Below are 14,953 nucleotides of genomic sequence, written 5' to 3' on the forward strand. Positions count from 1 at the left end.
CTGTTTTTCTAGTTAATTTGTAAGGTCTGTATTCGGGCCTGCAAGTCCAATATCATATCATGTTATCTTATTCTGAAATCTGAATAGTTTGGCAACTGATATTAAAGCCTTATGGGACAAAGCTTGATTGGCCTTAATAGCTTGCCTTCAAGTGAGACCGGCTGATCCTGATTTGCAATTAATATCAAATGTGCACAAATATGCTTGCTGTATTTCATTTCAAATTAACGCATAACATGACCAGCTCTGTTGTTATGATAAATTTGTAACTACTAAATCTTGATTTCGTGGTCCTTGAGAAGATTTTAGTCCCAAATACAATATTAATCTCCCTGCTAATCTACTATTATTTGGACATTATTAATAGATACCCATCAATAATTAAGATTGAGAGAGAGAGAGAGAGAGAGAGAGAGATGTGAGGATGGGTTTCTGACATCGTTGCCGGTGGTGGGGGTTCCCCAGTATTAGGCAGCCAGCAGTGAGGAGGAAAAAGGCAGTATAAATCAAGACATCAGAGTTAACTTTATTCCAAAAACAAAGCCTATTTGCCCATCTCACTATTGAGTCCTCATATTTTTGCCTGATTTTTTGTACTGATAATTTCATAGTTTCCTACATATTAAAATGGGGTTCTGTTTTGGTTTGTAAGTTGTAACAAGCAGAGAAATTTAAGTTGGTGGATCAATTTGACAGTTGCTATCATCTTTGACCTACTAGTTTAGAAAATTGAAATGAAGTGGAGCTGGGTCTTGATTAAATCCGCTGAACAAAGAAAATGAAACTGGAAAAAGAAAAAGGGAGACACACCAACCTTGATGAAGGCAGAGGATGAAGAAAAATAGTGCAGAATGAGCTCTGACTCTGCTTCACTGAGGCATTGTAGCAATTACAACTCGGTGTTACAAACGAGCACCTTGTAAATCTAATCCCAGATACAAAAATAGGATGAGTGAGGGTATGCATACCTCTCTGAGTTGACTACCTTAATATATTTTGTTTAATTATTTTTTTATTTTATCTTTTATTGTAAAAACAGAATGAAATCACCCAAATTTATTTGGTGATCATCTATCGAAATATTCACCAATATTTGGCAGATAAGTGTCAAATAAACATAAATATTTTGACAAATAACTATCGAATGCCTTTTTCATTTTCATTTAGTGGTTATCTACTGAATAATCCATTAATGTTTAACAGATAATTATCGAATAACCATAAATATTTCGGTAGATAACTGTCGAATGAACCGACGAATAAAATTAAAATTTTTTATTTTAAAATAAAGTAGTTAACTCAGCAGTTTAGGGTGGTCAGAATAACATTAGCCAAAAAGGATATCTTCTAAACCCGCATAAAGCCTATTGGCCAAATTTATTAAGACCCAAACTACAGGGGCCCAAAACACATGATTGCAAATAGACAAAAGCAAAGCCCAATACACAGAGACAGCCCAAAAAAAGTTTTCATAGAAAAGAAAAAGAAAATTGTGAAAAGAATGCAGTGACGTGGTAGTGCGAATGAATTGATTATTGACTTGGTAATTTTTGTATTTGTTATCTTAAATATAGTCTGGTGACTCTGGTCTAATAAGTTTGACTTTGTCTTCACTCTTTGTTATATCCTATATCTTGAGGCATATGGTGTTCTAGCTTCCATCTCTCTGCATAACATTCCTACCGTACCTGTACGTAATAGATCACATACGAGTTTTAGTTCAAGTGATGAGATGGCTAACTAGTTTAAAGGATGGAACCAAAGTTAAATTCCTCCTACAATCCAAAAAGAAAAAAAAAAAAAAAAACTTTAATAGATAATTAAAATGGAGTGAAATTTCAAAAATGGCAGAGAGAGTGAGTGAAAGTAATGCATGCGCACAATTCCGTGATAAACATGCATGAAGTAGAAATTGGAACCTACTCATACAATGATGCAGACGATTGACTTGACTTAAAGTCTTCCATCAATACCAACAATAAATAGTGGAAGAAGGTGATCAACATGATCTCTCTTGTGTTGTAGGATAGCTTGAGAATTATGATGTTACTGCATAGAGCACAGGTGATCGACAGGAACCATTGTGTGTATATGAAAGCTACTCATCTATCTATTTCTCTATGCACTCAGAAGCTCTCAAGTAATTTCCAATTCATATATATAGGTATAAAAGGGCAATAATGCATTTTCTTTCCTATTCAAATTGTGACACCTACGAACTACACACTGAAGCCATCGTGAAGACATCATGCATGATACATGCTTTGAATGCAAACAAAACCAACCAAGCCAAAGTGGAATGCATTTGGTCATATTTGTAAACGCACGCAGCTCCTTTCACGATACTTTGCTTTTCCATTGGGGATATCATTTCCCTCCACTTCATTTAATTCTCATCTTATTGGCTTCTTCTCTTTTGGTTACTCCATCTAATTAATCTTGTTTTTTATTTTCTTACTTCATTAATCATCACCATTTTTAGCTTAATATATGAAACAAGTAAAAAGGAGCATGATGCATGCATGTGTCTATAAAAAGGAAAAAGGAGCATGATGCATGCGTATCAAATTAAGCATGATGCATGCATGTGTCTATAAAAAGGAGCCGGCTCCTCTGTTACGTGAGACTCGTAAACATACATAATAATCAAAATTGTGAGCAGTTCTTTCCTCTACTATGCAAGCAAAAGGTTAGGATGCAACAGTATTGCCTTAGTAAATTACATGGAAAATTAATATTGTATTTGGGACTCTAAATTTTTCTCGACCACCAACAAGTGATGAGATGAAAACCAGAATTTATTAGATGACAAATTTATAAATTATAAAATCAACAAAAAAACAAAGCTGGTTATGTAATTTACCCTGATTTAATGGGTTGCAGAAGTAGCACCACATATCCCAACTAGGATTCATATATAGCCTGGTTAGGTACAACCAAATAGGTACTAATATTCCAACTGGGAAGGATCACGAATTCACGGTCCCTTCCTCTCTGCGTCAATGCAGTAATCATGTTACCAATTAAAAACAACTGATGCATGCACATTAATTTGCCTATTGAAATGACCAAACGTTGTCTATAAAAGGAGCAAAGTCATGTGAGACGTACAAGTCAGAAACATACATAATAATCAGAAAACAAATTAAATTGTCATGGGATTCATGGGAATGGCAATGTCATGGTGTAACTTTTATTCTGTGCATCTTTTTATTCTATTGTTACTCAATGCTACCCACTGTTTTTCATTTGTGCAGACACAGGCACTACTTTGCCACAATGATGAGCGCTCTGCCTTGTTGCAATTCAAGCAAAGCTTCACCATAGACAAGTCTGCTTCTGGGGATCCTTTTGCTTATCCAAAGGTTGCATCTTGGAGTAACCAAGAAGGAGATGAGAGGAGGAATAACTGCTGTTCATGGAATGGTGTGGAGTGCGATGGGGACTCTGGCCATGTAATTGGGCTTGACCTCAGCAGTAGTTGTCTCCGTGGTTCTGTCAACTCCAGCAGCAGCCTCTTTCGACTTGTTCACTTGCAGAGGCTTGACCTCTCTGATAATAACTTCACTTTCTCTGAAATACCATCAAGATTAGGCCATGATCTTACAAGTTTAAAATATCTCAACCTTTCAAACTCCTCATTTTCAGGCCAAATTCCATCAGAAATTTCAAAGCTATCCAAGCTGTCTACCCTCGATCTGTCTTTCAATCATGATTATTCTATTGGTGAAGATTTGCTGGAACTGACGAAGGCCAACCTGAGAAGCATAGTTCAAAACTTGACAAACATAAAACAACTTCATCTTAGTTGGGTAGTCATAAACTACACTTTGCCTGATATCATTGTGAATGCATCTTCTCTCACATCTCTCCGTCTTGAAGGGTGTGGGTTGCAAGGGGAATTCCCAGTAGGCATTTTCCACCTACCAAACTTAGAGGTTCTTGATTTTAAAGATAACTTTTACCTAACCGGTTATTTTCCTGATGATTTCAACAGGAGCAGTCCTTTGAAGGAATTGCAAGTTGGGGATACAAATTTCTCTGGTCATACACCTGCTTCAATCGGAAACCTTCATTCCTTAAATTTGTTGGATATCTCCTACTGTAATTTGTATCCCCATCTTCCATCTTCGCTAGGCAACCTTACCAACCTCAGGTACCTTGACCTTTTTTTTTTTTTCGACAGTAGTTATTATCACTTCAACTCTTCAAGAAACATATATACTTTTAATGGCCAAGTTTTTGATTCCTGGTCTTGGGTTGGAAAGCTAACCAAACTCAAACACTTGGATCTGGGGAGTACCACATTAAGGGGAGAATTCCCATGCTTTTTGGCTAACCTCACACAACTCTCCGAATTAAACTTGGGCTCTAATCAAATAACCGGTCAGATCCCATCTTGCATTATGAATTTGACCCAATTAACTGTTCTGAACCTCCAGAATAACATTTTGCAAGGAGAAATTCCAAGGTCTCTCTTCCACCTTCAAAATCTTGAACATCTTCAACTTTTCTCAAATGAACTGAGCGGAGTAGTTGACTTTGATGAGTTTTCCAAGCTCAAGAGGTTAAGGAACCTTGGGTTATCGTCCAATAAGTTATCTCTGCAGATCACAACCAGTTTCAGTGCTACTGCTCCACAGTTTGAAGTTCTGTTGTTGGGTTCATGCAACTTAACAGACTTTCCAGAATTTCTGAAAAATCAACACAACGTGCTGCGTCTTGACCTATCTGACAACAATATTCATGGCCAAATTCCAAAATGGATGTGGAACTCAGTTAGAGAAACTTTGATATATCTCAACCTCGCTCACAACTTTTTGACAGGATTTGAACAAAATCCAGCTACTCTTCCATGGCCAAATCTATCCATTTTAGACCTTGGGTTTAACAGTTTACAAGGATCACTTCCAATTCCACCACCATCAATTGTTGTTTACTCTGTTCCAAACAATGATTATACTGGAGAAATCCCACCATCATTGTGCAACTTGAATATTCTTGATTTGTCCAACAACAAGCTGAGTGGCATGCTTCCACAATGTTTTGGGGACTACGTCCCTTATTCTTGGATATTGAAACTGCAGAACAATTCTTTTCATGGTGATATTCCTCAAATGTGTTCAAGTGGAAATAGTGGGTTAGAAATGATTGACTTAAGTTATAATCAATTACAGGGGAAGTTACCAATATCATTGGCCAATTGCAGTGACTTAGAATTTCTTAATGTTGAAAACAATCAGATCATTGACATCTTCCCATCTTGGTTAGGGGCACTTCCATGGTTAAGAGTTCTCAATTTGCGGTCAAATAGATTTCATGGCATAATTGAGAAGCCTGTAACAAACAATGAGTTCCCCGAGTTGTGCATCATTGACTTATCCAACAATTGTTTTTCAGGTATGTTGCCCTCTAACTACTTCGAGAACTGGAATTGCATGAAATCTGTTGATATACAGGAGGAAGCATATTTGCAATTCAGTTTCTCGCAAGGCTATGAAGAGAACAGTATTGATTACTCGATGACAATTTCTGGCAAAGGTGTTGAGTTGAAATATTTGAAGACCCCTTATTCTCTCAGATCCATAGATCTTTCAAGTAATAGATTTGAAGGAGAGATTCCAGGTATAATTGGGAATCTGAGAGCGCTTCAGTTTCTTAATCTTTCCAACAACATTCTCACTGGTCTCATCCCCTCATCTTTGGGAAACTTGACTGTTCTTGAATCGTTGGATCTCTCTCAAAACCAGCTATGGGGAAGGATTCCCAATAATTTAACGCAACTCAATTTCCTTGCGAATTTTAATGTATCCCATAACCATCTTTGGGGTCCTATCCCAAATGGCCAACAATTCAATACGTTCCAAGAGGGTTCGTACCAATTAGGAAACTCAGGTTTGTGTGGGAAGCCTTTGTCAAAGAAATGTGAAGATTTTGAGACCCCAACACCACCACCACTTTCAAACGTAGAAGAAGATGAAGACTCTGGGTTTCAAATTGCATTTAATTGGTACGTAGTTGTGCCAGGAGTTGTCAGTGGGCTAGTAGTTGGAGTGGTTACAGGGAACATTTTCGCAACCAAGAATCACGCATGGTTTGTAAAGACATTTAGCAGGAGGCAGCCAAGAGGCACAAGGAGAAGGAGGGGACACAGAACTTAGTCCTTTTAATCCATGTTTATGCTTCTACTTTATGTGTGTCAGTGTGTGTTAGGGAGTCTTTGGGCCTTCAAGGTCAATTTCATGTTGTTCGAGTGTAGGGTCTGGTGCATTCTGTTATCTGTTATGTGTAAGGAAAGTATTTGGGCCTTCAAAGCCCATATCATATTATCTATTCCCAATTGTGGGCAGACATGATATAGTCTGATCTAATAAGTTTGACTGTGTCTTGAATGTTTGATCTATCCTATCAAAAGCTAGCCTTGACTAACAAACCCTCAATATATCCCATGGAAAGAACAAGGCCACAGAGAAAACCTAAATGCATTTGTGGCTAAATTTCCCAAACAATGAGACCATAGATTCCATAATGGTTCACTTGTAGCTAAGAGAGCAATTTGCCTGGTATGTCATCTATTGCATTGGTTCACAACTCTGGCTATAATTTCATTGTTTTTTTTTTCCAAGTCTTTTTCTGTTTACCTTTTCCCTGCTGGTTGTTTGTTTGGATCACATGGTTTCCAAGTTGTTATCAGTATGTGCTTGGGAAAAGAGACTCTCAATGTGTCTTAAGGTTTTGATCGAAGAAAACTTGCAAAAACTTTTAAGCTGAGATGGAAGCTGGCACCTCATACATCAAGCTTTTTGATAGAATCATAAAGAACAAAAGTTTGAAATGTCAAACAAAAACCAAATGATCGGGACAAAAATACACCCAAATTGGAAAACTCCTGTCAACGGCAAGTGAGAGAGAGCACCGAACACTTCGTATTGTACTTCTTTAATTTGCAGAGTGCATTTTTTGTAAAAAGAACTTGTACAGTGTTTGAATGTCATCATGTCATGTAAACTGATTGAATGGGTCAAAATCTATATCCTAATATGGGAAAATTCATACCCTAATATTGAAAAATATAAATTTATGAGATTCAAGTGTCAAAGATGTATTCACAACTTATGCTCATCAAGTTTGAACTCAAGATCTCCTCCTGCAAAAAGAAGATTGGATGCCACCATTAGGCCAAATGTTCATTGGTAGGTGAAAGAAAAGAAAAGTTGTGAAAAGGATTTAATGAGTTTGGTAGTGGGAATGCATTTGGTAATATACTAACATGAATGCATTGACATTTATCAAACAAACATATAAACGCAAGAAAATATCAAACAGTATTTTACCCAGAAAAAAATATTACAGTCATTTGGTTTGCAAGACCCTTGTGTATTACTTTAAATGGAATTGTATTGTATTGCATTGAATCAGTCATTTTTAGACTTTATATTAAAATTAAGTGATTGAACCACCATTGACCAAACTATATTATGAAACTTACGTAGAACCCACGCTATGACAATATTAGTTCAAAGAAATGAATTGAGCTATAACATCGTCCATAATTAATGAAGTTCTATCAATCTTTAATACCAATTCATTCAACAAGCTAGTAAACATAAATCAACTAAAGACAAACTGGATTGCGATGTGTAGGGCATAAAAATTCAAACGAACAAAGTTAATATATTGTTCATCAGTCATCACCATTTTTTTTATTTTGTATTTTTAACAACCCCAGCCTATTGAAAGAAGCAACTGTGCTAGTTCAAGTGGTGAGGGTGGGTGGGTGGGGAAATGGGTTATGCATAGTTTTATATTGAAATAAATAACAATGTACAATAGTAACGCTGGAAAATAGTCCATGGCTGCTGCTGGAAAATTAAAAAAACAGGCAAATGTGCATGAATTTTGTGTATAAAAGGATTTCAATTTTCTCCTCTGTTATCTGAGACCCACAAACATGCATCATCAGAAAATTGTCATGGTATCATGGTGGTATAAATTTATTTCTTTACTCTTACTGAATGCTATCCACTATTTTTCATTTGTGCAGACACTTTGCCACAATGATGAACACTCTGCCTTGTTGCAATTCAAGCAAAGCTTCACCATAGACAAGTCTGCTTCTAGGGATCCTTTTGCTTATCCAAAGGTTGAGTCTTGGAGTAGGCAAGAAGGAGATCATGAGAGGAGTAATTGCTGCTCATGGGATGGTGTTGAGTGCGATGAAGACTCTGGCCATGTCATTGGCCTTGACCTCAGCAGTAGTTGTCTTCATGGTTCTATCAACTCCAGCAGCAGCCTCTTCCGGCTTGTTCACTTGCAGAGGCTTGACCTCTCAGGTAATAACTTCACTTCCTCAGAAATACCATCAAGAATAGGCCATGATTTTACCAGTCTAACATATCTCAACCTTTCAAGCTCCTCATTTTCTGGCCAAATTCCATCAGAAATTTCAAAGCTATCCAAGTTGTCTACCCTTGATCTGTCTTTCAATTCTGAGCTTGTTTCCACAGTGCCTGATATCTTGGTGAATGCATCTTCTCTCACATCCCTCTGTCTTCAAGATTGTAGTTTGCATGGGGAATTCCCAGTAGGAATTTTCCACCTACCAAACTTAGAGGTTCTTGATTTGAGCTTCAACCATGGCCTAACCGGTTATTTTCCTGATGATCTCAACAGGAGCAGTCCCTTGAAGAAATTGAATGTTGGGGATACAAATTTCTCTGGTCATATACCTGCTTCAATTGGAGACCTTCATTCCTTAAATTCGTTGGATATCTCCGACTGTAATTTTTATCCCCATCTTCCATCTTCACTTGGCAACCTTACCCAGCTAAGTTACCTTGACCTTTCTTTCTTTTTTGACCGTAGGTATACTTACTTTGATGCTTCAAGAAACATGAATGTTTTTAGTGGCCAAGTTATTGATTCCTGGTCTTGGGTTGGAAAGCTAACCAAACTCAAACACTTGCGCCTTGCATTCACCAACTTAAGGGGAGAATTCCCATGTTTTGTGGCAAACCTCACACAACTCACCAAATTAGACTTAGGCTATAATCAAATAACTGGCCAGATCCCATCTTGGCTTACCAAGTTGACCCAATTAACTCTTCTAAGCCTCCACTTTAACAATTTACAAGGACCAATTTCTAGGTCACTCTTCCACCTTCAAAATCTTGAACAGCTTCACCTTTCCTCCAATAACTTGACTGGAGTATTTGAGTTTGATAAGTTTTCCAAGCTCAAAGAATTAAGGGACCTTCGGTTATCGTCCAACAAGTTATCTGTGCAGTTCAAAACAGGTCTCAGTGCTACTACTCCACAGTTTAGAGTTCTGATGTTGGGCTCTTGCAACTTAACAGAGTTTCCTGAATTTTTAAATAATCAACCCAAATTGTTTAAGCTAGACCTATCTGACAACCGTATTCATGGCCAAATACCAAAATGGATGTGGAACTCAACTCAAGAAACTATGTGGAATCTCAACCTCTCGCACAACTTTTTAACAGGATTTGAACAAAATCCTGCTGGCACTCTTCCATGGCAGAATCTAGTATTTTTAGACCTCGGGTTTAACAGGTTACAAGGATCACTGCCAATTCCATCACCATTATCATTCCTTTTTTATGTTTCAAACAATGGTTATACTGGAGAAATTCCACTATCATTCTGCAACTTGAATGATCTAGATGTTCTTGATTTGTCCAACAACAAGCTGAGTGGCGTGCTTCCACATTGTTTGGGGAGCTTCAGTGCTCTTACAAAATTGAAACTGTCGAACAATTCTTTTCATGGAAATATCCCTCCAATATGTCAAAATGGAAATAGTTTACAAATGATTGATTTAAGTTATAATCAGTTACAGGGGGAGCTACCAAGATCATTGGCCAATTGCACTCACTTAGAGTTTCTTAATTTTGGAAACAATCGGATCAGTGGAATCTTCCCATCTTGGTTAGGGGAACTTCCAGTATTGAGGGCTCTCATTTTGCGGTCTAATGGATTCCATGGGATAATTGGGAAGCCTGCAACTAACCATGAGTTCCCCAAGTTGTGCATCATTGACTTATCTAACAATGGTTTTTCAAGTATGTTGCCCTCTAACTACTTTGATAACTGGAATTGCATGAAATCTATTGATGAAGACGAGCAAACATATTTCCAAGACAGTTTCAGGTACGGCATGTATACAATCTACCATATTGATTACTCGATGACAATTTTTGCCAAAGGTGTTGAGTTGAAATATTTGAAGACCCCTTATTCTCTCAGATTAATAGATCTGTCAAGTAATAGATTTGAAGGAGAGATTCCAGCAGGTGCCATTGGGAATCTAAGAGGGCTTCATTTGCTTAACCTTTCCAACAACAATCTCACTGGTCCCATCCCCACGACTCTAGGGAACTTGACTGTTCTTGAATCATTAGATCTCTCCCACAACCAGCTCTCAGGAAAGATCCCCAGTAATTTAATACAACTCAATTTCCTTGGGTATTTGAATGTATCCCATAACTATCTTTGGGGCCCTATACCACACGGGCAACAATTTAATACATTCCAAGAAGAATCGTACCAAGGAAACTCTGGTTTGTGTGGAAAGCCTTTGTCAAAAAAATGTGAAGATTCTGAGAGCTCAACCCCTCCACCACCGTCAACCTTTGAAGAAGATGAGGACTCTGGGTTTCATATTGAATTCGACTGGTACGTGGTTGTGCCAGGAGTTGTTAGTGGGCTGGTGGTTGGAGTAATTACTGGGAACATTTTCACAAGGAAGAAGCATGAATGGTTTGTAAAGACATTTAGCAGGAAGAGGCAGCCAAGAGGCACTATGGGGAGGCGAGGACACAGAACTTGGTCCGTTTAATCCATGTCGATGCTGCTTCATGTGTGCAGCTATTAGGGAAATCTTTGGGCCTTCAAGGCCAATATTATGTTGTTCTGGTGTGGGGTCTTGTGCATGTTGTTATCTTTTCTCTTCTCTTGTTCTCTTTATCTATTGCATGTTTTAAGTGTTTGGGCCTTCAAAGCCAATATCATGTTATCTATTTTGAATTGTGGACATAGTCAGGTCTAACAAGTTTGACCTGACTTTTTGTTCCATCTCATTGCATAACAATTACATGTTGTTTACATTTTTTCTATTTCTTTATTCTTAACCAAGGAATTATATTGTTCCATCTCACTGCATTACAATTAACTGCATCCTCTTGCATTGCTACAGCAATTTACCTTGTTTACACCAATAGATTTTTGGCTGTATGTTGCTATCACTCTGTAACATATGAATCAAGAAGTTTCCTTCCAAAAGTACCCCATAAATAAATGGAATGACAAACAAACCCACAATCCCATGGCAAGAACAAGGGAACAGAGAAAACCTACAAGCATTTGTGGCTAAATTTCCCAAACAATGAGACCACAGATTCCACAATGGTTCACTTGTAGCTAAGAGAGCAGTTAGCTTAGTATGTCATCTATTACATTGATTTATAACTCTGGATGTAATTTCATTGTTTTCTTTTTCCAAGTCTTTTTCTGTTGACCTTTTCCCTGCTGGTTGTTTGTTTGGATCACATTGTTTCCAAGTTCTTATCAGTATGTGTTTGGGCAAAGAGACTCTCAATGTGTCTTAAGGTTTTGATCAAAGAAATGCTTAGTTTATTCTCCTTGACTTTCCTAACCCCCAAGGAAATATCATATTAAAGAGAAAATAAATATTAAATTGCTTTTATGCACCTATACATTGATCCTAAATTTCATGTATTACTCAGGTACAAAAGAAAAATCTCAACAGAGTCCTGACAATGATGTTCATTCATTATAGTTAATTAAACTCAAAAATTGGAAGCAGAGAGAGAAAGAGAGATTCCAAGTTTCCAAGTATGATCAACTTTATGGGCCATGGGTTTGAGTGCCAATGGGGTTGTACACTAGAAATGAATGTATGATTTAATCAGATGGGTAGGAAGCTCTAATAATAATATACATGTTGACCTATTTATGTGGCACATACTTTACAAGAACATAGTACAAATGACAGTCGAAGGGGGAGTGAGTGAAATAGTGAAAATTTTCATGTGCAGAGATGTGCTTTACGGGTTTGATCTGCTTGTAGTTTTGCAATTATCAAATTCTTCACTGCAAGAATAGGGAACAGTGCTCTCTCTCATTCAAATGTGTCCAACAAACAAGTCCAACACAATACAAAACAACTCCCCATGACACTCAGCTCTAAATGCAGGGTGGGGTAGTCCTCTTCCTGTCTTTATAAATCTAATGTCAATCTCAAAGCCTTGTATTTTATTGATATTTCTTGTTATATGCTTTCTGTCTAAAAGGACTTGGGGGTTTCCTTTCTGAGCCAACTTCCAACCCCATGAGACAAACAAATAGCTACTGCCTCATCATCATCTAAAAAGTCTTCTATTGCTGTGGTTGGTATCCAATGAGGCAATGGCACATTATTTTTTCATGAGGAAACTGGAAACACAACCTCCTATGATATGACTTTTTTCTATTCCTTGGAAAAGAAGAAGATGAAGAGCTCACTCATAATCAAGACTCTGATGCAGCATAGGCTGCATAGCAAAGTTATTAGCTGAACAGTAATGAACCTATTAGAGCTCAATATAGTGGGAGTGAAATCCCACTATATTGTATATATAAATATATATCTGATAACTGCTCATTTGAGAGTTTTTTAAGTTGGAAGTCCTTTAGTTCCATTAAGTTAGTCTTGTTTTAACCAGGGTACTTAAAATTAAGGGTCTATAGTCCTAAAACTCTAAAAGGGTCCTTTGTTTTTCAGATTTAGAGGCTAGGAAATTGTAATTTAATGATGTACACATGACCCTAAAAGGGTCCTTATTATTAGTCCTCACTCCTTACAAGTCACACTCCCTACAGCTACAGGACACTACTGCTACTACTACCTACAATATGGTCCACCCAAGCTTAATACAAACACAGCACAGCTAGCAATAAGCATAGACTTGCAGACCATATCGATGCACGGCTCAAACTATACATCGTCCAAAGTCATTTCACAACGGCCTTAAACCAAAATCTTGAAGTATTCATAGTTGTTGCACACAACAACAAACAAATATAAAAACAACAATAACAACAAACAACAATCTGCTTAACCCCAGAAAACAATATTTAAAAGCAGTAAAAGGAAAAGCAGGGCATTCAGCATTGGTTCCAGTTTTTTGTGCCTTGGAATTTTTCCTTTGGCCACTTCTCTCTTCCCTCGATACCCTCACACACACACACTACCACCCATGCATCCATCCCTCTCCAAACCCAAACCAAACTCTCTCTAAAACTTCTCTATTTTTTCTTTAACTAATAAAACTTTCTCCCTCACCAAACAATATAAGCAAAACCCAATTACAATCTCTCTCTCTCTCTCTCTCTCTCTCTCTCTCTCTCTCTCTCTCTCTCTCTCTCTCTCTCTCTCATGTCATGCACAAGTCAAAACCCCTACCCAGCTAAACCCCACTTATGACTATAAACACTCTCAAACATTGGTGCCTATATAAATATATACACCCATTACCCTCTTCACTATTTGAACACTCTCTCTTTCATTGTCTCTCTCTCCCTCTCTCTCTCTCTCTCTCTCAAACATTAACCAGAACACATACAGTGCAAAGTGAGAGCAACAGAGAACATACCACACCACCAAAACCAAACCATGCACCACCAAAACGCAGCACAAGACAACGAAAAACGACTCAAGTTCTGCATCAACGACCACATTGACATCCTCGTCGAGGTTCTTAAACGCCTCGACGGCCCCTCTCTCGGCGTCGCCGCCTGTGTGTGCCGCCTCTGGTGCACCGTCGCCCGCAATGACTCCCTCTGGGAGCACCTCTGCTTCCGCCACGTGTCCTCTCCGCCGCCCCCCTCCGTGCGTCCAGTCGTCGTGGCCCTCGGCGGCTACAAGAGGCTTTACAGGGTCTGCGTCCGACCCGTCCTGAATCGACTCAACGACTCGGACCTGGTCAGGCGAGTGTGGACTCGGGACGAGGTCCAGCTGTCGCTCTCCTTGTTCTGCGTCGATTACTACGAGAGAAGTGGAGGGAGACTCGGCGGCGGCGGCGGCGGTGGTGGTGGTGGTGATGCGTCCGCATCGTCTCTCATGTTCCTCTGCAACCCAGTGAACGTCTGATTCGTTGACTTTTTGGACTTTGACTGTAGTGGGGCCCGGTGGGGTAATAGTATTAGTATTATTATTATTATTATTATACATATCAATTTTTATTTATAAAATGAAATTTTTTTATTATTATTATTATGGTTATTAAATAATGTCACTTGGTTAGTAAGTTGGTTTATGTTTATTAGTAAATTTATTGTAATTTTCTTTGAAGAAATTGGTATGAAAATATATTTTATTTCTTATTTTTTTTTAAATACATGTGGAACTCAGAATCTTTAGCAGGCCTTGACAATGAAAGTGGGTCCAAACTTGAGTGGATTCACTTTTCCTTTTGTTTTTTATAGACCAAGAATTTCCCATAGAAGCCCAAGGTTGTATTTTAATTAAATTAAAAAAAAAAAACACTTTCCACTAGAAATATTACCAACTGTCATTGCCTGTCACATTCACCAAATATATGAAAAAGATGATTTATTTGTTTTTTTTTTTTTCCACTATCAGCCTACTTGTGTTGAATCTGGGCGAACAGTCATGTTTTTATATTATTTTATTCAACTTAAAAAAAAAAATTTCAAAAACCCTGTTGGGCATACTAAAAAAATGCTGAAGCCCTTGACCTCAAGACAACCCCTCATGGGAGAACATTGTGTTTACCATGTAGGCCACAAGACCTAATTCTCCCTTTGCAATTGGGTATTCATATTTAAAATGTTACAGTGCTGTCTGGTTGTTTGTTGATAAAGTGAGATATGGGCCACAAACTACTTGATTGGGACTTGACAAAGCCTGATC

The 14,953-nt window shown here is 37.9% G+C and overlaps 3 protein-coding genes across 3 annotated transcripts; all 3 read left to right on the forward strand.

Moving 5' to 3' along the window:
* The first annotated feature begins 3,164 nt into the window (after positions 1 to 3,164).
* LOC147287985 (receptor-like protein 7) lies at positions 3,165 to 6,161 on the forward strand. Its single transcript, XM_086242295.1, has one exon. It carries the CDS (start codon positions 3,165 to 3,167, stop codon positions 6,159 to 6,161), a length of 2,997 nt encoding a protein of 998 aa, XP_086098421.1.
* A 1,811-nt stretch (positions 6,162 to 7,972) lies between these two features.
* On the forward strand, positions 7,973 to 10,858 carry LOC147287986 (receptor-like protein 49). Its single transcript, XM_086240968.1, has 2 exons — positions 7,973 to 9,033; positions 9,103 to 10,858. The coding sequence occupies exons 1-2, from the start codon at positions 7,973 to 7,975 to the stop codon at positions 10,856 to 10,858; spliced, it is 2,817 nt and encodes a 938-aa protein (XP_086097094.1).
* Positions 10,859 to 13,587: 2,729 nt separating this feature from the next.
* SLY2 (F-box family protein) lies at positions 13,588 to 14,170 on the forward strand. Its single transcript, XM_086242520.1, has one exon. The coding sequence runs from the start codon at positions 13,694 to 13,696 to the stop codon at positions 14,168 to 14,170; it is 477 nt and encodes a 158-aa protein (XP_086098646.1). The 5' UTR covers positions 13,588 to 13,693.
* The last annotated feature ends 783 nt before the right edge of the window (positions 14,171 to 14,953 follow it).

This window comes from Dryas octopetala, chromosome 4 (assembly GCF_963921425.1).
Source record: "Dryas octopetala chromosome 4, drDryOcto1.1, whole genome shotgun sequence".
NCBI lineage: Eukaryota > Viridiplantae > Streptophyta > Magnoliopsida > Rosales > Rosaceae > Dryas > Dryas octopetala.